The sequence below is a fragment of the Pezoporus occidentalis genome, unplaced genomic scaffold (assembly GCF_034315485.1).
Source record: "Pezoporus occidentalis ecotype Australia unplaced genomic scaffold, CSIRO_AGI_Poc_V1 ctg187, whole genome shotgun sequence".
NCBI lineage: Eukaryota > Metazoa > Chordata > Aves > Psittaciformes > Psittacidae > Pezoporus > Pezoporus occidentalis.
The window spans coordinates 838,650-866,110 of NW_026913715.1; the positions used below are offsets into that span (position 1 = coordinate 838,650).

General features: G+C 61.4%; 2 protein-coding genes across 3 annotated transcripts; one reads left to right on the top strand and one right to left on the bottom strand.

Annotated features, from left to right (window-relative positions):
• Positions 1-4,425: 4,425 nt before the first annotated feature.
• On the bottom strand, positions 4,426-8,391 carry RNF208 (ring finger protein 208). The gene is made up of 2 exons (XM_062615989.1): positions 8,260-8,391; positions 4,426-7,298 (listed from the first exon to the last, which is right to left on the bottom strand). The coding sequence occupies exon 2, from the start codon at positions 6,615-6,617 to the stop codon at positions 5,820-5,822; it is 798 nt and encodes a 265-aa protein (XP_062471973.1). The 5' UTR covers positions 6,618-7,298; positions 8,260-8,391; the 3' UTR covers positions 4,426-5,819.
• A 9,980-nt stretch (positions 8,392-18,371) lies between these two features.
• CYSRT1 (cysteine rich tail 1) lies at positions 18,372-25,823 on the top strand. 2 transcript variants are annotated; one of them, XM_062615990.1, is made up of 2 exons: positions 18,372-18,575; positions 24,306-25,823. In XM_062615990.1, exons 1-2 carry the CDS (start codon positions 18,475-18,477, stop codon positions 24,733-24,735), a joined length of 531 nt encoding a protein of 176 aa, XP_062471974.1. In that variant the 5' UTR covers positions 18,372-18,474; the 3' UTR covers positions 24,736-25,823. The 2 variants fall into 2 exon arrangements, with proteins under 2 accessions (XP_062471974.1, XP_062471975.1); XM_062615991.1 differs by lacking the exon at positions 18,372-18,575 and adding an exon at positions 18,786-19,005.
• Positions 25,824-27,461: the final 1,638 nt, after the last annotated feature.

Below are 27,461 nucleotides of genomic sequence, written 5' to 3' on the forward strand. Positions count from 1 at the left end.
CCAGGGCTGCGGCTGGGGGGGACCATGGGGTACCCCCTGTCCCCCTTCTGCTTCCCCCTTTCCCTTCCCCTTCCTCCAGCAAAGGTGGGGAGCCAGCAACTGCTCCCCTGCCCGCACAGCCCTGCGGGAGCCCTTGTGCCCATGGGGGCAGAGGTGTGGACCGTGGGCTTTGCTGGGGCACTCGTAGCATCAGCTCTGCCACGTGCTGCTGCACCAAGAGCCGAGGTGCCGCAGGTAGGAGCAGAGCACCCCAAAACAGGCCATGCTGGGAGGCGGCTGCAGGCAGGGTCCCCCCCACCCCCGTGGCACTGAGGAGCATTTATTTATACCAAGTGGAGCAGCTCCATCAGGAGAAGCCCCAGCTCCGCCCTGGCCAGGGCCATTTTCAGCTCGATGGGGCTGGGGGGGGCTCAGGCACCCGGGGCGAGGCGCGGGGGGGGGCTGCCACCACACAGGAGGCCTGGCCTGTGTCCTGCTCTACATTGCATGGGGGTATTGTGGGCGTTTGGGCAAACCAGGCCAGAGCTGTGCCCACAGGGACACGATGGAGCATGATGAGCCCTTTGCACCGTGGCTGCCGGCTCCTCTTGGGGCTGGAAGCTGGAGAAGGACACCCAAATACCCTGGCGATGGGGTCCCTGGGAGGCTGTGGTGTGGGACCAACCCCATTGGTGATGCAGAGCCCAGGGGTGCTGCCACAGCTTCCTGGGTGCACAACAGGCTGGGTTGTGTCTGCTAGCGAGGACTTGGCTATATTTAATGTGCAGAGATAGCAGCGAGAAGCATCAGCATTATGAGTGGCACTGGCACCATGAGCAGCACCAGCACTAAGAGCAGCACCAGCACTGAGAGCTGCAGCCCACAGCAGATGCCCAGAGCCACAGAAGACTGCAGCAGGTCTCTGACTGCAGGGCACGTCCCCTGGCACAGCATCCCCAGAGCCCCACACATGCACCTTCTGGTCCCTCACAGTCCCCTTATACCCCCACTGAGCACCACAATCTCCCCCAGCAGCCATATGCACGCTGTGCACACCCCGCTGCAGCCCCCATCACCCTCCTGCAGTTCCTGCACCCCAGCCTCACCACACGCACCCCTGTGCAGCCCTCATCCACCTCCTCACCAGTCCCCCCAGCTCTCCTTTGCTGCACCTCAGTTGCTCCATTTCAGTGTGGAGCCCTCTCCCCACCAACACGGACTCCAGCACAGCCCCCCAAAACCATTCCATCTGCCCCAGTGGCCCTCGCAGCCCTCCCCTGACACCCCACACAAGCCCCTGATGTGACATTGCATCCCAAATGCTTCATCACATCTCCCAGGTGCTGGCATAGGAGGGTGATGTGGTGTCCCCAGACCGGTGACATCGGTCCCCATCCCCACAGGGACCTGCCCATTCAGGGCTCTTCGGGGCTGTATCTCCTGCTGGAGCCCTGTATCCTGTGCCTGCAGCCCGGGTGACCAGCTCTGCCCAGCTGGCAGCAGTAGAGCCAGCCCCTGGCATGCACTGAGTGTGCCCGGTCTCAGCCACTTGGGTAGGCAAGAGTTGGGGGTCAGGGTATGTGGTGTCAGGCTTCCATCCAGCTCTGGTCAGAGGCATTCCCACTCCAAACAGCAGCATCTCCCCCTCGACCCCCATGCTGGGGCCACACCAGCACTGTCCTTATCCTGCACCCATGAGAGGGAGTGCAGAGGGATGACATGGAAGTGGTGGGGCACTGGGAGCAATTTCTGCACCAGCATCCAGCCTGGAACATGGAGCTGGGAGTGAGCCCAGTGGGTGCTGGTGCACTCTGCAGTCCCTCCCCAGCCGTGGGGCCGGCGTTGCCCTTGGGACCTGCAGCCTCTCGGGCTCCGTGCCGTGCTCCATCATCTTCTCACCGTGGGATTGCACCTCATTGTGAAAGGCTGGAGCTGGCAGAGGCCATTGCAGCAGCTTCCTCTCTGCTAAAACGGCTGTTTCAAGTGCGTGACTGCCCTGGCTGAGGTTTCGAGGCTGCCTGTCCCCAAGGAGGTCACAGACCTGGTGCTCGGCCACAGCTCAGCGCAGCCTGGTGATGGGGCCAAGCATCCCCAGTCTCTGCACCAGCAGGTGCTGTTGTGCAGCCTCCCGCGGGCTGGAGGGGCAGAATGGGGACTGGTGGGGCTGGAAGCCTGGGGACTGGCCTTGGGAGCTGGTCTGGGGAAGAGCGGCTGGGAAACATCATCCCTGCACATGTGCCAAAAGCAGACCCCAAACCAGCAGAGACCTGCCCCTTCCTGGCACTTCCCACGTCTAAAATGAGGGTGTTTGGGAAGACTCATTCCCAGGAGCCATTTCACCCCCCAGATTCCCTCTCCCATCATGGACCTGCCTGGATACTGGGAGAGCCCAGAGCTTCATCCCAGCCTGGCAGCGTCCAAGGCCAGGTTGGACAGGGCTTGGAGCAAGCTGCTCTATGGGGAGGTGTCCCTGCCCGTGGCAGGGGTTGGAACTGGATGAGCTTTAAGGTCCCTTCCAACACAAACCAGGCTGGGATTCTGTGCGTTTGTGATCAGATTTTGCAACCAGCTCATCTGGGAACATCTGGGAGCATCTTTGCTCACATGTGGCCAAACCTGCTCCTGCAGCGGCCATGGGAGTGTTTCAGGGCTTGTGGTGCCGGAGTGACTTTGACAGACTTTCAGTTCACCTGCAGCCACGATGTGAGTGCTGGCACCATGTCCCGTCCCTGTCTCCCCCGGCACACCCAGGCCCCTCTGCCAGCAGGTGCTCATTTGAGGTTAATAGGGCTGGAGAAATGGGCTGTCACTCAGCACTGACTCCTGAAAGGCCCCATTTTTTTCCTTAATTGCAACTCAAAATCAAATTAGCACTTTTAAATTTACTCTGTGCCCAAGAGGTACCGGGGGGGGGGGGAAGGGGAAGGACACACTGTACCCTTCATCTTATGTAATAAAAAGGGTAAATTCCTGCTTTGAGGGCAGGGAATGGCTGACCCATTGCTGCAGTGTCTTTAGGTCCCCACAGATGGAGGTGCTCATCCTGGAGTCAGGATGAGCCTTCGGGGTGATGGCAATTCACATCCTGGACTGGGGCTCACTATGGGGAAGCTGTGAACATCAGGAGCCCCATGCTCTGTGGCCAGAGCTGTGCGTGCCCCCCACATCCATGGAGGATGTGGGTGCAGACATGAGGAGCCAGGTCATGGCCACAGTGTGCTCAGGACCAGGGATGGCACTGGCTGCATTATTGATGCTGCAATTCAGCACCCTTGGATTGGGATGTGGGTTTGTTTTCCAGACATAAAATCCCCCCTGGGGGGGAACCAGCACTCGAGGACAAAGGGTCCTCAGCCGCCAGCACCCCAGGGATGGGGCTGCCCCTTGGGGCTCAGCCATGAGCCGGAAAGCACCAGTGCTGCTCCCCAGTGGCCCATAGCAGAGGGCATGGACAGCAGCTGCTCCAGAAGAAAGGAATTCGGGGTGGGCACCGGGTGGTGGGGCTGTGCCTGCACTGAAACCTCAGTGTGCACACACCCCCCCCCTCCGCAGTGCACACGCATGTACACACGTGTGCACACGCCAGCCTGCGCGCACAGCTCACACCCCATGGTGCACCCAGAGCATCCTCCTGGCTGTTTCTGCGTCTGCCTCTCCCAGTGGGAGCCACTGGGGGCCATTCAGTGCAGGCAGTGGGTGCTCCCCCTGATGCATGTGCCAGTGATGCCGGGTGCATGCGAGGCTCCGGGGTGGTCCCTGTGTGCCGCTGGGGCTGGAGTGACAGCGCTGCCTGTGTCCCTACCAGGCTCGCTTCACCAGTGGGTGACAGAATGGCAAATCATCCCCCCCTCATCACTTGTAGGGGAACGGGACATCAATGGGCATTTAAGAGCCCTTGGTGTGGTTGGGGTCTGCTTGACAGTGGGCAAGGTACCCCATGGTGCCCAGCCACATTCAAGGGGACCAGGGACTGGGCAAGAAGGGGACACAATCGCACCAGAGCCGAGAGCCAAGTGGGAGAAGAAAGCGTCAGTCCAGCAGAAAGCACTTGCTCTGGGTATCTCCACACGATATCCTCTGGGCCCGTAGGGACAGGCCAAGGGGAATGGCTTGAACCTGCCCGAGGGGAGACTGAGATGAGCTCTTAGGCAGAAGCTCTTCCCTGTGAGGGTGCTGAGGCACTGGCACAGGGTGCCCAGAGAAGCTGTGGCTGCCCCATCCCTGGCAGTGTTCAAGGCCAGGTTGGACACAGGGGCTTGGAGCAAGCTGCTCTAGTGGAAGGTGTCCCTGCCCGTGGCAGCGCTTGGAGCTGGATGAGCTTTAAGGTCCCTTCCAACACAAACTGCTCTGTGGTTCTGTGATCTCTCCCCCAGCTCACCACATAGACCAAGCGTTGTGCAGCCCTTCTCCTGCCCACAGCCACGTGCCTCGAGACACTGCTCACCATTCGTTCCAATATAATCTTTATTGGGGAGACTGATGGGGTTAGATCAAGGCCGGGTATAAAACATGATCATCATCACAACCAGCAGCGGGAGGCATTGGCAGAGCAACACGGAATTGGGATCGGCCCTGTTCTGCACCGGCAGCGAGTGGTACCTGGGGCTGCACCGGCGGCATTGCCCTGTCCCTTGGGGTGGGCAGGGGGGGTGAGTTCAGCCCCGCTCCCTGGGCGGATGCTGGGCTTTGGCCAGTGCTGGGAGCTGATGCTGTGAGGGCTCTGCAGGGCCCCTCTGGCTCGCCCAGCCCCGGTGCCCCTGGTGCCGGGTCGCGGTGCTCGGCCCCGCAGGAGCACCCGTGAATTATGGCTTTTTCTTTAATTCTTTTTTGCTTTGTTGGCAGCAAACCTGCGCCTCCAGGTGCCTGGAGGAAGCAAGACTGTGCCCAGGGGCCTGCCGCCCTGCCAGCCCCACCGCACAGGGGGCAGAGAAGAGGTGCTGCTCCAGGGAAGGGACCATGGGCAGGAGCCAGATCTCTGCTCCCCCCTGCCCAGCCAAATCCCCTCGCTGGAGCCAGCAACCTGGGGAACAAGACCCTGAGCCACCCCCCTGGGCCATCCCATGGGGCATCAGTGCAGAGGAGCAGAGAACAGCCACGGCTCAATGCCTTTGTGAGTGTGCAGTGGCCTGGGATGGGGCAGCCGGGGACGGATGGGGAAAAAAACAAGAATCCTCCAAAACGAGGATAAAGTGGAGCTTTCCTCAAGGGCCTGTGGAGGAAACGGGCCGCGTGTCTGCTGGCAACCGAGGGGCCGGTGCGGCGCTTGGCGTGGCTACAACAACTCGGGTGCGCGGCGGCTTGGCCGCTGAGATGAAAGCTTTGGCAAATAACTTATAGGGTGGGGGGGGACACAACACAGCGGGGACCTGTCCTCACCTCCTGTGCTGCGCAGGTGACCCAGCGTGGCACCGTGCACCTCCTTGTACGGGGCAATGGGGAGGGTGTTGCTCCGGCTGGGACCCAGTGTCCACTCTCAGGAGCCACAGGGAGAGAAGAGGGAGAAGGTGGCTGGGGAAGGAGCACAGTGAGATGCTCGATGCACAGCGGGGACACTTGTCACAGGACCAGGGGAAATGGAGCCCCTGGATGCACTGGTAGATGTGCACCCCATCCCAGTGTCCCTCTCCCCGGGCACCACTGGGGTGTGGGGGGCTGCTGGCAGGTCCCAGCATCCCCATTGCCCCCCACCAATGCTGGCAAGGATGCCGGTCCCACATCCTCAGCTATGGTGAGCATCAGAGCATCCGCTGGGCTGTGCCATCAGTAAAGAAGGGGCTGGGGCCTGGACGTGGCACTGTGCTGTCCTCTCCCACCCGGTGGTGTGGGCAGGGGCGCGGGGCTCACATGATGGTGCAGGAAGACAGGGGGTTTCGGATGTGGCAGGTACAGGCAGCCCCGCAGTACTGGCGGAAGGTCTGGTAGCAGCTGCGGTCGGTGTCGCTGCTCCACTGGACGGGGTTGGTGGCCAGCGCCTCGGCCGGCAGTCTGTTGAGGATACTGGTGTTGACGGCCAGCGCCGCCAGCCCGTAGTCGGTGAAGAGGACGGTCTCCCGCTTGCAGGTGGGGCAAGAGATGAACTTGTACTTGGGGCAGGACTCGTAGAGGATCTGCAGGCACTCCTCGCACACCGAGTGCAGGCAGGACAGGATGCGGGGCCGCTTGTTGGTGAAGTTGTACATGTGGCCGCAGGTGGGGCACTCGAGGGGCTCGCAGGGCGTCGAGGGGTGCAGCACGTACTGGTTGACGATCACCTCGTCCGACGGCGGCTGCCGGTGGTAGCAGACCTCGGAGCTGCCCTTCCGCTGGCTCTGGTACCCGCGCTCTCGCCGCGGCAGGGGGGGAGTCCGGGGCAGCGGCAGGGGGCCGGGGGTGGCATCCAAGGCGGGGATGTCCCCGCACGCCTGGTTGACGATGATCTCGGACTCGGAGGGCCACGCGCGCTTGGCCACAAGGGGCGGCTCCCGGCGCGGGGCGGGCGCGTAGCGCGGCTGCGAGGCCTGCAGCTCCGAAAACTTCTCTGGGTGGATGATTTTCATTGCCTCCATCTTAATGATGACCTGTTGCCCTTTCAGACACGACATGAGTATCGTTTTCACATTACTGTCCACTGCTCTGGGGTCTCTGAGGGATGCCTGCATGAGGCTAAAACATGCCGGCAGCCTGAGGAGCTTTCAATCTCGGTCTGGCTGCAGAGCAGGAGCACAGGGAGCAGCCACTGGTGCGGGAGAACATCCTGGGGATGAGGGGCAGTGCCGGCGGGCCCTGCACCCCTCTTCTCCGGCCAGCCCTGAGGGTGTGAGGCCGGGGTGGGCAGGGGCAGGCAGGGCTCACAGCAGCATCCTGCCTGCCCTGGAGGATGCTCTTGGGCAGGCGATCAAAGCATCAGCTCCCCACAGCGCCTCACCGGGATGTTAATGTGACATTGGCCGTCACAGCAGCCCCCGCTTTGCCTCCACTGACGCTTCCCACGCTGGATCAGCTGCAGTTGGGAACACTAAGTTTGGGTCCGTGGCACCAGGCGCTGCTCAGGGCAGGTGAATTGGGGGGGGTCCTGCAGGAACCGGAGGCAGCCCCCACCTCGCCCCCGCCCCTACTGGGCCTTTAATTCCTGTTTACGTGCTGTGGGATCCTCCTGGTGCTGAAGAATGTGTTTGCAAATTCCTTTGCTCTGACTTCCCGGCTCTCCTGCTTGCCCTCAGCTGCAGGTCCCGTGGGGCAGGGGCTCTGGGAGCATCCCACGCTGGGGGGCAGCTCACCTGCGCTGCTGCCTCTTCCCGTCCGCCCCTGGCACCTCTGGGCCCAGCTCAGCTTCCTGCTTGCTGGAAATGAAAGCGAGAGGGGGTTGGATCCAAGGCTCTTCAGGGATCTGCCGGCTGCCAGTGCTCCCTCGGGATGCGTGCCCGCCTGCATCCCGGCAATTTGGCAATTGCTCCCTGCAGGTCCTGTCCATCCGCCCGCATGTTTGGGCTGGCGGAAGTGGGAGCAGGCAGGAATTTCCCCCCAGGCATCTCCTCAGAGGCCCCGAGTGCAGGGTCCCGGGTCCCCCCTCTGCCCTGGGGCTGGGAGGATTGCCACCCTGCACCCCACTGGCACGCAGGGCCCCTCCGGGGGAGGCTCCCCCCCCAGACCTGCCTCTGCTCAGGGTTTTCTCTCACGTTTAGCCCCTCCTCTGCTCAGCGGATCTATTTTTACCTCCATCGCTTGCTCCTGATCTGTCCCTGCTATTATCCCTCCCTCCAGCTTCCTCTCCCTCGTCCCAGGTCCCTGCCCTTGTCCCGGGGCTGCTGGAGAGGACAGGCCACGTTTGGGGGCAGGAAATGGGGGCAGGCAGCCAGCCCGTGGCCATTTTCTGCCTCAGCAGCCCTGGCGACAGCCTGTCTCTCCTCCGAGAAGGGCGAAGGCGCTCGCTCTCCTCCATCACGCCACAAATCCTGTTAGAGGGATGCCTGCTCCCGCAGAGCCCTGCCAGGCCTGACGGAGGGGGCCCGAGGGGGCCATCTGTTTGCAGCAGCAGCCCTTGGGGATGGCAAGAGGCCATGGGGGAGTCAACCCTGGATGTCTGAGCACCATGGGGGGCTGGATCCCTGCCCGACCCCAGCGCGGGTGTCCCCGGGGGCCATGCCCTGGCAGCACTCTCGTCCTGCAAGCATCCCTGTGGAGGGAGGCCTCGCGACCTGCGTCCCCCACACCTTGCACCCCACATCCCGCGCCCCACGAGCAGCTCAAAACCCTCCCCCCCGCGCCCCGCTCTCTGCCCGCAGGTCTCACGCAGACACTCACCCGCAGCGCACCGACGATGGGCACGGTGATCCCTGCGCACAACCGCTGCGCTTCCACACTCGCACCGTCACACCCCTTCATGCACAGCCCCGGTGCAGCCCCACAGCGTACCCCGCATCCCCATCACCCCTGCGGGGACGCGGCCCTTCCCAGCAGCCCAAACGACGCGGCAGCCCGCAGCCCCACGCTCGGCCCAGCGGTGCACACACATGTGCACACATGTGCAGTCCCGCACACCCGCACACGGCCTCACGCCCGCGCCTGCGCGCCCGCAGGGTGATGCCCCCCTGGGCAGCCTCGGCCAAAAGCACCGGTGGCTGCCAGTCGTTACCTGCATTGCCCCGCCGTGCTTCGGACGGGGGGTCCCGGGGCCGCCGTGCCCTCCGTTTAGCCTCCAGACCCGCGCTCCGTCCCCGGCAGAGGTTCAGAGGCCCAAGCAGCTAAAGGTTATCTGAAAGGCAGAGGGATGCAGGCGCTGCTCCCCAAGGATGCCCACGGGTCTCCACCGCCGCTGCTTCCCACGGCCCGGCAGCCTCCTCCAGCAGCTTCCCGGGCAGCCCGGGGGGGTCCGGTACGGGGCACAAAGGCAGCGCTGGCGGCGCCGGGCTCCCGCCGGCTCCGGATGCTCCGCGCGGACGCGCTGCGGGAGCGGCGGGGGAGGCGGCAGGTAGCGCCGGGGAGGCACCTCCCGCCCGGCCCGGGCTCCGCTCTCCCTTCCCCGGCTCCCGCCGCCTCCTCCGGCCGCGGAGCCGCCGCTCCGCTCGGGGCTGATGCAACACCGCTGCCGTCCGGGCACGGGGAGGGGGGGGGGGGGGCTGCAGCTTGCGGACCCCGCTTTCCCCTCCGGCAGGTGCCGCCGGGCGGGCGGGCTCCGTCCCTGCTGTCCCCGGGGCTCGCGGGCGCGGGCGCTGCCTGCGCGCTCCCGCTCCGCTGCCGCCGGCTCCCGCAGTGCCGCCGCAGTGGTGCAGCCGGCTCACATTTCCCTCGCTCAGCAGCGCCGGGCCCGCCGCCCCGCACCCCGCCCCGCACCCCCGCCCCGCTCCGCTCCCCCCCGCACCCCCGGCCGGGCCCCGCGCGGGGTCCGCGGGGCCCGCAGTGACTCAGCAGCCGCCGCTGGAAATGGCTCCGCGGTGCGGGCTGGGAGCGGGGGGCGATGGGCGATGCTGCTCCGGTGGCAGCGGCTGGGGGTCAGCACCGGGGAGCAGGGGGCAGGGGGGAAAGGGGCCCCCACCAGCACCCCCCAAAGCTTTTGGGGCTGGGGAAAGGCTGCAACACGAGGGATGCCCCTCTCTCTCCCCAACCGCCCCCCCCCCCGCACCACTTTTGCTTGATGCCGAATCCCCCATACCCCAAGGGACCCCTAAACCCATGTCTGGGCCTGAGCCTGACCCACAGCCACCCCTGTGGGAGCGGAGCAGAGGGGCTCCCTCTATACTGAGGCCAAAACCTGACCAAGCATCGCAATCGCTGCTGAGCTCCAGGGAGGGGGAGCTGGGCACAGGGTCTCACAGGTCCCTGGGGATGTGGTGGTCTCAGCATGGTGTGTGTGTGGGGTCACAACACCGCTGGGTCCCAGCAGTGCTCTCAGGTCCCTGGAGAGCACAGACAGCAGAGCATCCTATATTGCCGTGGGCTTCCTGGTTTGTTGTCACTGGCAGACATAAGCATAAAGGCTGGGACACCCCACATCGTACCCTGGGAGGGTGACTCGTGGTCTGTACTTCATAAAGTCATAGAATCATGGGATGGTTTGGGTTGGAAGGGACCTTAAAGCTCCTCCAGCTCCAACCCCTGCCACGGGCAGGGACCCCTTCCACTAGAGCAGCTTGCTCCAAGCCCCTGTGTCCAACCTGGCCTTGAACACTGCCAGGGATGGGGCAGCCACAGCTTCTCTGGGCACCCTGTGCCAGCGCCTCAGCACCCTCCCAGGGAAGAGCTTCTGCCTAAGAGCTCATCTCAGTCTCCTCTCGGGCAGGTTAAAGCCATTCCCCTTGGCCTGGCCCTACAGGCCCTTGTCCCAAGCCCCTCTCCAGCTTTCCTGCAGCCCCTTCAGGCACTGGAGCTGCTCTCAGGTCTCCCCTTCAGGAGCCTTCTCTTCTCCAGGCTGCCCCAGCCCAGCTCTCTCAGCCTGGTTCCAGAGCAGAGCTGCTCCAGCCCTCAGACCATCTCCATGGCCTCCTCTGGACTCACTCCTCAAATCTTCTTGAGCACTCACACACTGGGATGAAAACTTGGGGCCAAGGTTCCCTTGCACAAGACTTAACCATTGGCACTTGACTTCAAGGACCCCATAAAGCCTAGTAAAAGCTCTAGGAAAAAAGGAGTTCCAGGCCTTGGCTTGGGCTGCAGATGCTGCACACGTACCTGGGTAGGTGGAGGAGAAGCTGAGAAATGCTGCTGTGCTGGGATGGGGAATGCCCAATGTCACCATTGAGCACACGAAGTAGGGCTGAACAGAGCCATTGGGGCACCATGAAGATCCCCAGTGTCTGGGCACAGACACTCTTGTTCAGCAGAAAAGGTGCCTGATATAATTTATGATTACTTTTAAATTGAGCTGTTGACTAACTCAGGGCACAGCAGCACAAAGACACCGGGCAGCTGGGTCAGCACGGGGATGCCTCTGAATTAATAACACAAAATGGCCTTTGCTCACTCACTTCCTGCAATTTCCTTTGCTCTGTGAGTTCAAGTATAATGTATTGGTTTTTCCTATCCGCACTCAGGAGCATTAGCAGGGAAGTAAGCAAAACCTGACCCAGGGAGGATGGGCAGGATTAAGGGAATCCCTGGTTGACACTGTTAGGGTGCCAGACAGCAGCAGCCTCACACTGCTTTTGGCAGGTGAGCAGATCAAAGAATTACACTTAGAGGGACTAGAGGCAAAGTCGTTTCCAAATCCCTAATCCAGTAAGAGGAACTGTAAGATTAAAAATACAACTGCTAATCTTGTCAACAGGGAGGGTGGATTTCCAGGCAGAGGCAGCTGGTGGGTGAAGCTGCAAGGTCCCTGGGGGGCAGCAACATTCCAGGTTCAGGCCAGCCCAAGGATGGTTCCTTCTGGGTTTGGTCATCTCTTTTAGGCCAGGCATCTGGTGAGACTTCTTAGCATGGATGAAGCTCCCCTGCAGCCCTGATCCAGCTCTGGGGCAGCAGCACAAGAGGGACCTGGGGCTGCGGGAGCGAGTGCAGAGGAGGCCATGGAGATGCTGTGAGGGCTGGAGCAGCTCTGCTCTGGAGCCAGGCTGAGAGAGCTGGGCTGGGGCAGCCTGGAGAAGAGAAGGCTCCTGAAGGGGAGACCTGAGAGCAGCTCCAGTGCCTAAAGGGGCTGCAGGAAAGCTGGAGAGGGGCTTGGGACAAGGGCCTGTAGGGCCAGGCCAAGGGGAATGGCTTTAACCTGCCAGAGGGGAGACTGAGATGAGCTCTTAGGCAGAAGCTCTGCCCTGTGAGGGTGCTGAGGCGCTGGCACAGGGTGCCCAGAGAAGCTGTGGCTGCCCCATCCCTGGCAGTGTTCAAGGGCAGGTTGGACACAGGGGCTTGGAGCAAGCTGCTCCAGTGGAAGGTGTCCCTGCCCGTGGCAGGGGTTGGAGCTGGAGGAGCTTTAAGGTCCCTTCCAACCCAAACCACTCTGTGATTCTGTGATTCTATAACACCTATGGCCAGTCTCTGCTGCAACTCCGCTTAGATGATTGGTGATGCCAGGAGATAACTTGACCCTACATTTCTCCCTCATCATCTGCATCAGCCATCATCAGTTCAGTCATTGAGCACACTCAGGCCTTTACTGCCCTTCTGGATTTATAACGCCTGTGGAGCAGGACCCATTCTCACAGGGTGTTTCCTTCCTCTCTTGGTGCTTCAACACAACTGGCATCGCACTCTGCTGTCCGTGCTTCTGGCAGCAGTACCTGGGTGCTTTTGCAGTGACTCACAACGCTCCTTAGTACTGCTTGCTGCTCCCATTGCATAATTCGTTTGACCGGGTCCTGCACACATCACCAGCTCTTTCCACAATCCAGCCTGGTTCTTGCCACGCTCATGTTTTGTGCTGGTGAATCACTCAGCACACAGAGAACTCACCCACCAAAAATATGAGCTCATCTTCAGCTTTTCACAGAGCAGCTTCAACAGCAGGACCATAGCAGCCGGGCCCTGGCTCCTGTGACACCCCAGGGTGACCCAGCCCTGCAGAGATGGGGATGTGGCACCCATGCTCCACATCAAGTCTCTTCATCCTCAGTGCTCCATTGTTCCATGCTCCATCCCCTGGAGATTGTCCCTCCTCCCTGGAGCACCAGGAGAAGGGATCCCAAGTGCCACCCTCCCAAAGCTAAGACCCTCCAGGCCTGGCTGAGGTGGCATCACCCCGCACAAGAGCCCAGTGCAGACACCAGCAAGAGAGAAAAGCAGGGCAGTTCTCACACCTCTTATCTCCAAGCAGTTCCACCAAACCCATTGCAGGAGCTGCCTGCAGCTCCAGCGATGTGCAGCTCACCCAGGCAATGCAAACACCACTTTGCAGGAAGGATGCTCTTTAACAGTCTGCCAAGAAACCATCAGAATCAGTTGCCAGCTGGTTGTTTAAGGATGCAACCAGCTGCTGCAGAGCTGGTTCCTCTGGTTGCTGTTTGAATCAGAAGTGTGGGGGTTGGTGGTGGTCAGGACCTGACCATTGATGCTCCTGCAGTCAAGTCCCAGTACACTGATGGTTTGGATGTGGTCGTTTCTAGGCTCAAAGCCCTCTACAGAGACTCCTCCATGAGAAAAATGATGCTCAGAAGATCTTCAAAAGTGTCTAAAGCCTGTGGCTCTTCCATGTGCTGTCACATACAAACCTTGAGACTATGGGAGTTATGCTCCATGGCATGACAGACCTAATGCACAGTGGTCTGCCCAGCTTGAAGGTTATGGATGTTCCAAGAGCCTAAACACATCCCAAGGAGTATATTCTTATTCACTCAGTTTAGTGATTAATACTGTGGCCACTGCAGGGAGCCCTTGGTGTGAAGTGGGTGCCCACCTTACTGGTGCTGCCCCGAGGGCAGGAGGACAAGGAGGAGGAGGAGGGATGTACATGGGCTGGGGGAGATCAAGGCAGCAGGGACAGAGAGAGCATCTCCTCTCCTGGAATGTGGTGACCTTCATTCCCCTCCCCACCATCTCCCTGCCTGCAGACCTCAGGTTGCTCAGCTGTCAGAAGAGAACATTCATGGAAAATGTATTGGTCTCCATAGTTATGGGAGGAGAGAAAGGATGAGGATCAATAGCCACAAGCTGGGACATGGGAAATTCCAGCTATTTTTCTCTATAGTTACATAGGGAAATGCATTTTCACTTTGAAGGCCAAAGACTGGATGGGGGCTCAGAGAGGTTGTGGGATCTCCAGCCTTAGAGATGCCCTGCATGAGGTCCAGAGCAATAGACTGGCCATGCTTTGAGCTGGGGGCTGGACTGCCCTATGGGAGTGGGACCAACTACAGTCCCTGCAGAGCAGGTGGGGTCCCCCACTCTGCTCAGAGACCCTTTCTTCACCTAGGAGCTGCCTCTCCCCCTGCCCCATGTATGCACAGCCCCAGGGACTCCCAAGGCAAGGAGGGTTTCACATCTTGCTGCTGATCCCACAACACCAGTCCCACCAGAAACTCCCTCCTGGTCCTGCCATACTACCAGGGGTTGATGGGGAGAGCTGGAGCTCCCTGGTGGCTGCTGCCTCAGGCAGAGGGCGACCACAAAGATCCAGAGCCACATTTTGGGGGTGCGAAGGTGCAAGGAACACCCATGTCCTTTAGAGAACACCTTGTGCCCAAGCAAAACGGGACAGGGTGGCCCAGATATCGAAATGGCAGCTCTGCAGAAACCTTCCCCCTTCCCACCCAGCTGACGCTGGGTCTGACAGAGCCCGAGGGATGTGAGGCTCAGTAGAAACCAGAGCATGCACCGGAGCTGGCACATGGCCTCTCTTCACAGCCCTTCTCCTCCAGGCTGGGCGGGCGCAGGGCTGGAGGAGCAGCCCTGGTGCTGGCTGGGCTGGGGCAGACGTAATCGTGATGACATTTAGCGTGTTCTTTGCTGGTTCCCTGTCAGAGCCGGGCACTGCCGGCGCTTGGAACCTGGCGCTGCTCTGGCCTGGATGCAGCAGCAAGGCACAAACTGGGTCAGGGAGGAGGAGGAGGCGCATTGGCTGCATGGCCCTTTGAGACACCGGCCAGCACAGGACAGGGGGCAGAGGTGCCCAAGCTGCTGCTCTGCCCCTGGGTGCTGACTTGGCTACGGCAGCAGCTCGGAAGCACAGGTTTGGTTTTGCAGCAGAATTTCAGCTTTTTCAGGCCGCTGAGCACGGCCTCATCACGGGTGGTGGGATCCTGCTGTCCCACAGCGGCTGTGCCATGGCTCCCAGCAGGACCTAGGGGCACAGTGTGCTCTCCCATCCCTGCTCTGAGCAGTCTGCAAGTCTCCATGGGTCTCCTGCCAACCCTTCCGCTCAGCTTGGGCAACCAATGCTCCTATCTGGAGCACTGTGGCGGTGTACCTAGGTATGTTATTTGAAGTTAACCAGAAGAGTTGTGAGACCCCCCTGCAGTCCTGATCCAGCTCGGGCAACAGCACAAGAGGGACATGGAGCTGTTGGAGAGAGCGCAGAGGAGGCCTTGGAGATGCTGCGAGGGCTGGAGCACCTCTGCTCTGGAGCCAGGCTGAGAGAGCTGGGCTGGGGCAGCCTGGAGAAGGCTCCTGAAGGGGAGACCTGAGAGCAGCTCCAGTGCCTGAAGGGGCTGCAGGAAAGCTGGAGAGGGGCTTGGGACAAGGGCCTGTAGGGACAGGCCAGGGGGAATGGCTTTAACCTGCCAGAGGGGAGACTGAGATGAGCTCTGAGGCAGAAGCTCTTCCCTGTGAGGGTGCTGAGGCGCTGGCACAGGGTGCCCAGAGAAGCTGTGGCTGCCCCATCCCTGGCAGTGTTCAAGGGCAGGTTGGACACAGGGGCTTGGAGCAAGCTGCTCTAGTGGAAGGTGTCCCTGCCCGTGGCAGGGGTTGGAGCTGGAGGAGTTTTGAGATCACTTCCAACTGAAACCACTCCATGATTCTATGCATTTGAGTGCTGACCCCGGGGTTTTGGTTTCCCTTCATGTCTGTAACCCTTCAGGGAGCTGTGTGGGTGATGGCTGGGAGCTGCCCCCAGCGGAGCTCCTGCTCCAGCTCAGCATCAGTTTCCTGCAGCTCAGCAGCTTCCGCACTTGTTGGGGCTCCTTTGGTGTGGTTTGAGCACGAGGACCTGAGACATCTCCTGCTCTGTGCATGTGGTGGGGAGAGCTTCAGCTGGGGGAAGAGCAGCAGCCTGTGGCCGTGGGGATGGGCGGCTGCAAGGGGGAGGCACAGGGAAGCACAGGAGCTGCTGAACTGCCTGGCATCATTTTGGGTGGAAACTGGGAGCCCTGCAGAGCCCTGGGCAGAGGGTCCATGGGAGGGGGCTGCATCTCTCAGGGTGCTGCACAGGCTGCTGGGGAGGTTTCCTGGGGCTGGCAGCACCATCTGGCCTTGGGGCTTTCATTTCCCCTTTCCTCTCCCTGACTCCTGGTCAGTCAAGGGCCTGTCCAATATATTTAGCACTAGGAGCTGTCCTGGGATGCTACACAAGGAACTCGTGGACCGTCCTTTTCCTCCATAGAGGACACCCTGCCCAGTGACTGGAGGAGCACCAAAAGGGATCAAGGGGTTGCTGCATCCCAGTGCTTCCATGCAGGCTGTGGGGAAGCAAGTGGTCACACTGGAGCTAGCTCCATCCATGGTGTAGCATGGGGTGATGTCTTTCCATGGAATGGAAACAGGCATTCCAGCCTGGAAGGGTATGCGGCATGCCCAGACTGCTGGGAATGCTGTTGGGATGCCACTGGGGACTGTGCTTTGTCACAAGGGCAGGACAGGGGTAACCAGAGAGATTTGTAGTTGTGAGCCCCGTCCCTGTCTGTTGGAGCCACATGCGGGTTTGGGAGTGACAGGAAGCTGTGTAGGGTGCAGAGCACCTTTGCAGTCCTCCAGGATGCTCTGGAGCCGCTGTGGACCTATGGATGGGGAAGAAGGTGCGGTTTTGGGAGCAAGCTCAATGTAAGCTGTCCCCTCAGCAAAGGAGAAGGGGTCTCTGGGGAGCCCCCACTTTCCAGAGCTCACCCAGGCCCTAGCTTTCTGCAGGACCCTGACCCACACCCGCGTGCTGGGGCCAGCAGAAGCTCCTCACCAGCACAGGGGCTGCCTGCCCGGGGCTGCTGCGTGCCAGGCTGCGTGAGCCTGGTGCTCGCGTCCCTTGGCAGCACCACAGACACAGATTGGAGCAGACAGGTGGCTCCAGTGGGAAAGATCAAACCCCGGGAGCCCGGGGCTGCTGTCAGCAAGAGATGGGTGCTCGGGGCCACCCCGGGAGTGGCAGCCCCAGTGCCCTGCCTGGTGTGACCCTGCTGGGGTGCTGCGTCCCCTCCGTGCTGCGGTGCGGGGCTGATGGCAGAGAGCAGGCAGGAGCTGTCTGCCCATGCTGACACTATGCTGCAGTGACCATGCTGAGGCTGCCCACGGCTCAGGGCCATGGTATAGGGAGAGGATATGGGGCTCTACCTGCCCTGGATTTCAGGTCTGGGGGGATGCAGAAGCCACTGCCAGGGTGCAGGAACAAATGACTTCATTCCTCCTGCTGGGCTCTGCTGTCGGGAATGCTCCAGGACCCAGCAGCTCCCCAGGGGCTCAGGAGGGCACTGGGGAAGGTCTCCCCACAACACGTCCCTGCTGGGGAGCGCTGCGGAAGCCCCTCCGCAGGGCTGCACATCAGCCCCAGCCCACGTCAGTGGATGGAAACTTCAACCACACGAGCTGGGGGCTGTGGGAGCGCGGTGGCTGTGGTCGCACGTGGGCCATGGCTTGCAGGAAGCCGGCTGGGGGCACCCATGCTCCCTGGGAGGGAGTAGGAGGGAGGGCACCCTTTGTGGCTGGGGCAGCACGGGCAGCACCCAGCAGGGTGATCTGAAAGAGCAGTGGCAGATGCCAGTGGCACAGGGCTGGCACCTCTGGAGCTGACCAGCAGTTCAGGCACAGCCTCCTCATCCTGCTCTAGCCTCAGGGAGGTTTGAGGAGAGCCCTGGGATCCAGCGTGGAGCCCAAACACTTGTTTTGCATAACCTGGGAAGCCGTCACCCATCACCCCTGTGCCCACGTCCCACTGGCCTGGCGGTGCCCACCAGCACAGAGCAGGAGGGATGCGGGTGCGCAGAGCAGCCGGGGAGCAAGGAGAGGCCACGGCTAATTGGGATAATTGCTAAAGCAGGCAAGGGGTGAGCAGGAGAGGGGCCGTGAACAAGGAGCCGTTGTGCACCCGCAGGCCAGGCACGCGGCCCCAGCTCCAGCCGGCAGCAAGAGCCAAACAAACGGGGACTGTTTGCAGTGAAAGGACAAGCAGACGGCAGGACAGAAACCAGGCCTCTGCTGGGAGAGAGCTGGAGCCAAGGGCTTAGCTGGGAGCGGGGCGCTGGGCAGGGTCAGCAGGGGAGCATCCCTGCATGGCCATGGCAAAGCCTTCACTGGGGCAGGATGGTGCCAACCCCGGTCCATCCATGAGGAGGATGGCAAATGCTGGGGATGGTCCATGCCTGGAGAGGGGTGACATGCCTGGAGAGTGCTGGGGGCATCCCAGGGCTGGGAACTTTGGGTCATGGAAAAATAGCAGGAAATTGGCCCTTTGTCCCCAAAACCCCATCTGCAGGTGTAGTCACCGTGCAGGTCCCCATGTCGCTGCAACACAGCAGAAACTGCAGCATCAACCAGGGTGACGATTTGCAGCGAAAGCAAAAGCGGTGCCTGCAGGAGGCCACTGAGAGGTGGGTGCCAGGAGCTGCCTTCACCTCAGACCAGCTTCATTTACAGGAAGGAGACATGGCATTTGCAGAGAGAAAACTGTGGCCGTGGCTGTGCCCATGCACTGGGGCTCTTATAGCCCATTTTGAATGTGGTTCTGAGCAACCTGATCTAGTTGAAGATGTCTCTCCTCACCTCAAGCGGTTGGACTCGATGAGCTTTGAAGGTCCCTTCCAACCCAAACCAGCCTGTGATCCTATGATTTTCCAGGTTTCTGCATGTGTTTAGCCTTGGGAGACATCCTGGGCTGTTTGCTGCTGCCTGGCTCTGAGCAGGGAGCTGCAGCTTATGGCTCACTGGACACAAATCCCACAGCACTGATGTGCTATGGTTGCTGGGCTCAGGTTGGCAACGGGTGAATTGTTCTTCCTAAAGCGCAATGGCACGAGGCCCCCCTGCACCATCCCCATCCCTGTGGCACGTTACAGGTGAGAGACACAAGCACTGGGGGTGTGGAAGGACAGGAGGACACGGGGACAGAGCTCTGTGCTCTACCCTAGCAGGGATTCTGCTTGTGGGTAGGACAGAGCTGGGGAGGGGGGAATTTTGTCGGAGGGGGACGGTGTCAGTCAGAGAGCCCCGGCTCTCTCCTTGCCTCCTCCTTGCCTGCACGTTCACAGCAGCTCTGTACCAGGGCAGCCGCTGGCTCCCAGTGCAGAGCCCGTCGGGAGCAGCCCACCCTCAGCGCCGCCCCGCTCCGCTGCTGGGAGGGGACGGGAAGGACCCGCTCCAGGCCAGGAAATCCTTGCTTTCTCCTCCCGCAGGGCCGCAGTGGGCAGCCACAATGCGCTTCCCCCGCGCCGCTGCCAAGCCCCGGCGTGACCCGGGCCCGGGAGCCGCGGGAGAGCCGCGCGGAGGGTGAGTGCCGGAGGGCGATAAGGAAACAGGCTCCAGCGCTGGTTCCTGCGGCCGGCGCTGGCCTGCAGGGGCGCAGGCAGCGGGCCAGGAGCCAGGAGCCAGCAGCTCCTGCCATGCGGATCAGCAGTGCCAGCCCGGACCCCGGGTTGGGTACCGGACCCGTTATCCTTGAGGAATGCGGCATCCCCTGCCAGGGCTTTGGGCTCTGCAACCACAACTTGAGCATCCTCCATGTGTCCTCAGCAGAAGGACATGGAGCTGTTGGAGCAAGTCCAGAGGAGGCCACGAGGATGATCAGGGCCTGGAACACCTCTCGTATGGAGACAGGCTGAGAACATTGGGGTTGTTCAGCCTGGAGAAGAGAAGCTGCGTGGAGACATCAGAGCAGCTCCCAGTGTCTGAAGGGGGGCTACAAGGATGCTGGGGAGGGGCTCTTTATCAGGGAATATAGCGATAGGACAAGGGGTGATGGATTTAAACTAACAAGGGAGATTTAGGTTGGATCTTAGGCAGAAGCTCTTCCCTGTGAGGGTGCTGAGGCGCTGGCACAGGGTGCCCAGAGAAGCTGTGGCTGCCCCATCCCTGGCAGTGTTCAAGACCAGGTTGGACACAGGGGCTTGGAGCAAGCTGCTCTAGTGGAAGGTGTCCCTGCCTGTGGCAGGGGTTGGGGCTGGAGGAGCTTTGAGGTCCCTTCAACCCAAATGAGTCTGGAATTCTATGATTTTATGTAGGGGTGACATGCAGTGTAGGCTTGGAGGAGCCCAAACACACCAGGCATTATAGATCCATCTCTGCAGCATCCTCACCCTGCCGCAGCACACGGCTGAGCCAGGGAGGCAGGTACAGGGTGAGCACCAGAGCCTCGAGGGGGTTATAGATAGGCCTGTGCTGCCTCTTGGTACAGACCTGAACCACAGGTGCTGGTGTCGAGGGCAGGATTGGGCCTGCTGCAGGATGGGTGCATGGCCCAGGGCCCCCCTGGTGTCTGCAGCCCATGTGCTTACCCAAAAGATGGGACACATCCTGGCACTGCAGGCAATCCCTCTCATCAAGCAGCTTGTGCTGGTCACATCAAGGCTCCATTTTGGCTTTGAAAGCTGCCACCATACTTTGGGGCACCCCATTGCATGCCACAGGCAGACTACCAGAGACCAGCAGTGCAGGGCTGCAAATAGGACCTTTGCAATGGGACATGGCTGTGAGGCTGGCAGGTCTCATTGCCCACACTGGGCTGTGCCCGTGTGCTGTACAGGATGCTGGGGATGGCATGCTGAGCACAAGCCCCCAGCCTAGCCCTGGGAGCATGAGCTGACTTTTGTACCATGCTGGGGCACTGGAAATGAGGATGTGCTGCTGATGGGCTCAGAGCATGAGCTCCTACAGCTGCCATGAGCCCCCAGATCCCCCATCCCTGCTCTGTGCTCCCTACATCACCCCTCAGCGATGAACCATCAGTCCCCTCCGTGTCACCCTCATGCCTGCTCACTGGGCGCCCAGCTGAGTCCTTGGGCCTGGTGGCACCAACCCCATAGGGTTCCACTTGCCAGTGCTCACCCCAGTAATGCCTTCCTCTCCCTGGGCCGCCCAGTCATCCCCCTTCCTCTGCTTTTTGGTCAGGAGGCAGCCAGGAATTAAGGCAAATGCCTCTGAGAAGACTTCACACAGCAGAGGGGCTCACGGAGGGACCCTTGTGGTGTCCCAGTTGAAATCATTCCACCCATCTGGCTTTGTTTCATACAGCCTGAATTTGGGATTTGGCTTCCAATTACTGCACTGGCCCAACTCATCCCGTTCCCTGCTCGCACACCGACCACCTACGAGCTCTCCTTCTTGTCACACAAGTTTTCAGTCCCAGCAGAAGAGGGCTCTCACCGAGCGGCTCCCCCGCTGACGGCAAGACCTTTCCCTCCAGGAAACCCGGCTCTGCAGCGTTGCTGCTGGGCTGGGAAGAGCATCAACACCCTCATGTGCCTGCTGCGCGGCACTGCAGCTCCCCGGAGCCAAGGGGGAATACTCAACAAACACCGATGTCTCCATGAGGTTTTTGTGTCCTGGTGTCTGGGAGACTCCTGGGGCTGGGGAACTCCACACCGCCCCTGGTGCACACGTGTGCTGTCTGAGGGGAAGGGTGCCCAGTGGCGGGACATGCCCGTGGCTTTCTGGTTTGTTATTTTTCTAACAATATAAAGCCTTTTTTGCTGTGTGAAGTACCAAGATGTTGAGGCATTCATGCGATTGCTGTAGTTGATAGAATCCTGGAATGGTTTGGGTTGGAAGGGAGCTTAAAGCTTTTCCAGTTCCAACCCCCTGCCACAGGCAGGAACACCTTCCAAGCCCCTGTGTCCAACCTGGCCTTGAGCACTGCCAGGAATGGGCCAGCCACAGCTTCTCTGGGCACCCTGTGCCAGCGCCTCAGCACCCTCACAGGGAAGAGCTTCTGCCTAAGAGCTCAGCTCAGTCTCCCCTCTGGCAGGTTAAAGCCATTCCCCTTGGCCTGGCCCTACAGGCCCTTGTCCCAAGCCCCTCTCCAGCTTTCCTGCAGCCCCTTCAGGCACTGGAGCTGCTCTAAGGTCTCCCCTTCAGGAGCCTTCTCTTCTCCAGGCTGACCCAGCCCAGCTCTCTCAGCCTGGCTCCAGAGCAGAGCTGCTCCAGCCCTCGCAGCATCCCCATGGCCTCCTCTGGACTCTCTCCAACAGCTCCACATCCCTCTTGTGCTGCTGCCCCAGAGCTGGATCAGGACTGCAGGGGGGGTCTCCCCAGAGCACAGCAAAGGGGCAGAATGCCCTCCCTGAGCTGCTGCTCACACTTTGGGGGTGCAGCCCAGCACATGGGGGGGTTGTGGGCTCAAGCACACACTGAGGATGGGCTTCTCCTCACCCAGCACCACCAAGTCCTTCTCCAGTGGAGCCCTTCTCCTCCAGACTGGAGGGCTGCTCCAGTCCCTGCCCAGCCTACATTTGTGTTTGGGATTGCCCTGACCTATGTGCAGCACCCTCCCCTTGTTCATCCTCCCAGCATCCTCCCAGCAGCAATGCCAGCCCTGCCCATTCACAGCCTGTCCCTGCCTGCACAGGGATGTCCTTGTGTCACTCTCTAGCAGTGATTCCTCTTCCTCCCAGCACCTCAGGACTTGCTCATTTGTTTTGTTGTTGCAGGTATCCAGGCACAGCCTCATGCAGCTCTGCTCACAGTGAGGCTGCATATCCGGCCCTTTGGGGCACCCCCAGACCCTGCAATGGCACCCTGTGTCCTCAGAACCATTCCTCCCCCAAAGGGGCTCTGAATGAAGCTCACCCATTGGCATTGCTGAGCTTTCTGGGGTAGGGATATCCACGTGCTGCTGCCTGGGGCTGTGGACCCAGTACAACCTCCCCTAGCAGGGTGTCAGCTTTAATCTGAGGTGCCTCCATCCCAGGTGATGTCCTTCCCTGGCATCCCACTGAAGCAGCTCCCATCTCCAGGCACCTTTTGGATAATGCCATTCCTCGCCAGCTCCGGTGCCAGCTCTGCAGGGCTGGTTGCAGCCTTGTCTTGGGAAAGCCTTTCCAGCCTCCTCTGCTGCTCTCCTTGGCCAGATCTGGGCATCTTTTCCTTTCCAGCCTCAGTTTCCTGATGGCCAACTTGTCCTTGGGCCAAGTGTCCCTAGCAGCTTCTTTCCCCCGGCCATGGGCACAGCAGTGACATCCCTGGAAGCAGTGCCTCAGCAAGGGCCTCAGAATGGGGACTGGATTAACCCAGGTTCCCTGGCAAGGAACAGGAACAGGAGCAACTACATTGTCTGTAGGGACCTACAATGTCCCTACCAGGCCAAGGTGGACACCTGCCTGTTGCCTAAAGACAAGGTGTCATAGAATAACAGAATCCCAGACTGCTTTGTATTGGAAGATACTTTAAAGCTCCTCCAGCTCCAACCCCTGCCACGGGCAGGGACACCTTCCACTAGAGCAGCTTGCTCCAAGCCCCTGTGTCCAACCTGGCCTCGAACACGGCCAGGGTTGCCTCCAAAGGCTGATGATGTGTGCTGAAGGTTACACCAACATCCCCCTTTCCTCCTCAGAGCTCAGCAGCCCTGTGTCAGCCTCAGGGAGCTTCGACCCTTTTCTCCCACATCATGGATAAACGGGCACCAAGTCTGGGAGTTCCCTGCCCTGGCAGCTGGTGGTGGGGACAGGGACACTGACTTCCTGACAGTGGGATTGTGCCAGGATCTGGGCCCCAAAGCAACAGTGCTGGTGCTTGGGCACGGTGCTCAGTACTGATTGTCTTGCCTCGTGTCCAGTGCCTTTGACCAGTGTCCAGTTCCCATTGCCCAGTGCCCCCTGTCCAGTGCCCCCTGCTTCTGTCCAGTGCCCCACGCCTGATATCGGTGATCAGTTCCTTGTGCCCCCTCCTGGTGCCAGTGTCCAGTGCAGGCAGGGGTCTGGCGGAGTGTGCCGGGGTGGGTGCGTGCCGGGGTGGGTGCGTGCCGGGGTGGGTGCGTGCCGGGGTCGGTGCGTGCCGGGGTCGGTGCGTGCCGGGGTCGGTTTGTGCCGGGGTCGGTTTGTGCCGGGGTCGGTGCGTGCCGGGGTGGGTGCGTGCCGGGGTCGGTGTGTGCTGGGTCCGGAGGTAGGTGCCGGGTACGGAGGCGGGTGCTGGCCGCCGGGGCCGTGCCGGGCGGTCGGTGCCGGGCGGGGCGGTGCCGGGCGGGGCGGTCCGTGCAGGAGGAAGCGCTGCCGGCGGCAGAAGCGGCCCCGGAGCGGCCGGAGCCGCGGTCGGTGAGTGCCCAGCGCGGTGCCTGCCCCATTCCTCCGGACCGGCCCCTGCCCCAGCCCGGTTCCCCTTCGCTCCCGCTCCTACCCCAGTCCCTGCCCCGGCGCTTGCCCCTCTCCATACCGCGGTCAAGTCTCCTCCTTCCCCCGCCTCTGCCTCTCTTCCCCCCGCGCTCCCGTTCTCCCCACTCCTCTCCCCAGTGCTGCCCCCACCTCTGAGCCTGACCGCTCCAGAGGCTCCCACTCCGCTGTCCTGTCTGCACCCGGTCTTCCACCCAGCCTCAGCTCTGCCCCTCAGCAACTTGCCCACCCCATGTCTCCCTGCCCTTGTGTCACCCTTCCCTTGCCTCCCCTCCTGACTCTGCCATCAGGGCCACAAGCATCGGGGTTGCCTGTGGAGTCCCCTGGGCTGGCAGCGAGCGGGGACCACAGCTCTGCACCCTGCTCCCAAACTGGTGGAGTCTGCTGGAGGTCCCTTCCCCTCAACTGAGAGCAATCCCAGCTCTGACACCCCCCTGCACACTGGGTTATTGGGGGTCTCTGTCTCACCAGGAGTTGGGCAATGCCAGCCAGGCCCCATGTGCTGACAGCAAGCAGGGACATGGATCGTGGCGTCAGCCTGGAGAACCCCTATGCCAGCGTCAACATCCCACGGGAACAGTTCCAGCAAAGCTTTATCACTCGCTACCTGAAGGATGAGCCCACTGTCATCGCCAACCCTGCAGCTGTGCCCACCTACACGGAGGAGAAGGAGGATCCCGCTGGCAGCTGGAACAGCCCAGCCATTTCCACGGAGAAGTCCTGGTCCCGTCCCTACAACCCCTATGCCAGCCTGAGGATGCCCAACAGGGAATTGTCCAGCTCTTTCTACACTGTCACCCTGGACAATCCACCCAAAAGCCAGGAGCTGGAGGCCAGTGGGGGATGCGGGTGCTGCAAGCGCTGCTCCCACTGTAGAAAGTGCTGCTGTGTCATCTCTTAAGGGCCCTCGTGGGACGTGCTGACCATGGGATGGGGACACGGCACCCAGCAGAGCCGGCACCTGGGAGTGGGCACTGGCTGGACTCTGCTGTTGCTTTCCACCACGAGCTCTGCAGCCAGATACACCAGTGATGGGCACTTGCCAGGTGCAGAGAGCCCAGTGTGGGGCGTGGGGGAGAAGGGCAGGTCCCCCCTGCCCCACTGAAGCCCAGGATCCTTAAGGATGGTGTGTGCCCATTCAGATGCGGCCAAGAAGAGCCTGCAATGGGGTTGGTGCAGCACTTTGAGCCTGTGAGCCCATGCACTGACCCTGCCCCTCTGCCCTTGCTGGAGAATCTGGCTCTGGGGACAGTGCAGGCACTGCTGGCTTGCCAGAGGGTGGTTTTGGGTAATGGCAGCCCTGTGCTTGTGGCAAAGGAGGGCACTGTCATGGTCATCCTCCTGGAGGGAAGCCAGGGACATGTCTCCAGCCAGGATTGGGACCCACATCCCCAGAACTGAGGGGTCCCCCCACCCACAGCACTGTGGGGATGGGGCAGCCCCTGTGCCAAGCTCCGCTGTGTACTTCTCCCCCCCTGCCACACTGGCCATGGGACAGAGGGAAGGAGATGGGAAGGACAGACAAAGTGTGGCAGGGTGCTGGGCAGTGCCCCATGGCACAGCATGGCTGTGGGTGTTAACATCCCAGTGCCAGGAGACCCCTGGCCCCTTTTGGTTCCTCTTGCCAGGCATGTGGGGTGCTGCACACAGCCCCTTGACCTGTGCACATCCCGGCCTGAGCTCCACACTGCGTTGGGGCTGGTCCAGTGGGGAGAGCACTGGGACACCCTATTTGGGATGCAGACCCCTATCATTAGCCTTCTGTGACTCCCTGGGCATGGAGGATGGTGGGTGAGGATCCTCCTGGGCTCTTGCATTGCTGCTGGTGGGGCTCCAGGCTGGGTTTTGGGCTGGGGCTGGTGCCACCGACCTGGAACAAGCTGGCCCTTGTGTTGGCTTGGAAGCTGCTGCAGGAGCTGCCTGGTCTGCAAGGGCTTGGAAAGAGTGATGACTTCAGGGTGCTGCAAATAAAATAACAGCCATCTTCTCCCCTGCCAAGGCTTGTGCCTCTTCCCTCCTATGCCCTGGGTTTTCCGGGATTCCCATGCTCCGTCTTGCTTATCCCGGGGTTGTGTCAGGGCAGTGCAGGAGGCACGCAGCCCTCTCCTTTCCCTTCAAAACCAGGTTTAACTGTTGCAGTGCTGACGTGGGGCAGCAGCAGTGGCACAATCTCTTCAGCAATCAGCCAGAGCCCAACGCTCCCCTCTCCCTGGCATTTCCAGTACAGCCAGTGCCTGCCTGCCCAGGGACGCTGGCTGGAGCTCAGCCTGCCCTTGCCAAGCTGGATGCTGTCCTGTCTTCTGGAAAGAAGGAGTCTGGGTTTGGGGAGGGCTGGGGAAGGGGTAGGTTCCTGGCTGGGGAAGGGAGGAGTTGTGGTACTGCCCGGGCTGGCTGTGACTCCCTGGGACCCCAGCACCCTTGAAATCCCCCCACCCCTATGAGCCTCTGGGCGCGGGTGCCGCTGGCTGAGCCCTGACAGTTTGTCCACGCCTTGCCCTGCACAAGGAGCGCTCTTGTTCTCCCTGCCTGGAGCAGCGCTGGCGCAGGGACAGGCAGATCCACCCCGTGTTTGCTTTGGTGGCCCCGACGCCGGCCCTGCCGTGCCATGGAGCCCACCCGCGGCGCGGCTGGGCAGGGTTTGGTGTCACCACCTTGGCTTGGTTCAAACCAGCACCCGCAGAGGCTGCTCCGTGCCCCGGCGTCTGATAAACCCCGGGACAAACACGGTTTGGGAAGGAGAAGTGTCCCCGAAGGGGGTGCGGTGCCTTCAGCAGAGCCCCTGGGGGACAAGGGGTGCGGGCACGGAGCTGGCAGGGTACAGCATCTGCCTGTGGTGCTGTGTCACTGCTGCCCTTCGCTCTGCCTAGCCCCGGGGCGATGGCAAACAAGGTGGGAGAGGCTGGGCAGACACTGGGCAATGATTAAACCAGAGAAGCAGGAAGGCTGGGGGGTGGGGTAGGGGGTGTGAGCAGGGGAGGGAGGGCACAGGATGCTGCTGCTGCAGACCTTGGCGGGGCTCTGGGTGACATGGGCAGGGTCCCATGGGTGCTCCGGGGTGTGTTGCATCTCTGCAGGGCGCTCATGGGTGCGCAGGGCTGTGATGGAGCCTTGCCACCTCCCGTGTGTGGAGCACGGGAGCTGATGCGTGGCGCTGGCTCATCTCGAGCAGACCTTTGCCCTGCCCTGCGGGTGCCGCTCCCTGTCCCGCTGTGCCCAAGGTCCCTGCAGCTCTCGGGATGAGTCCTGGGAGCAGGAAAACACGTTTCCCACCCATGTGTGTCACTGCCGCTTGCAGAGACGCCTCCCCCGTACCCGCGCTCAGGAGCGCAGCGGGCGCTGAGGGCTGGTTCCAGGCAGCGAGCCCCTTGGTGTCACCCTCCGTGCTGCACAGCCCATGTCACCAAGGGTGCAGGGCGGGTGAGCCGGGGTGCACAGCCCCACACCGTGGCTTGCATGCAACAGGCAGAAGAGGGCGGCTCAATAGGACACAGCTCTGGTGCATATGGGAGGGGGACACGAGGTGGGCAGGGGCTGCAGGGGGGTAGGAGGACAGGCAGGGAGCCTGTGTGAGTGTGTGCTCATTTCTGCAAGGAGAGGCCTCCAAGGCAGTGCCAGGGGCTCTGTTGG

What these genes read in the sequence shown, in the direction of transcription:
- CYSRT1 (XM_062615990.1), top strand. Translation starts at nt 18,475, where the DNA reads ATGGTTGCTGGGCTCAGGTTGGCAACGGGTGAATTGTTCTTCCTAAAG. An exon ending in ATCCCTGTGGCACGTTACAG is followed by an intron (nt 18,576 to 24,305) that starts GTGAGAGACACA and finishes CTGTCTCACCAG; the next exon opens with GAGTTGGGCAATGCCAGCCA.
- RNF208 (XM_062615989.1), bottom strand. Translation starts at nt 6,617, where the DNA reads ATGCAGGCATCCCTCAGAGACCCCAGAGCAGTGGACAGTAATGTGAAA.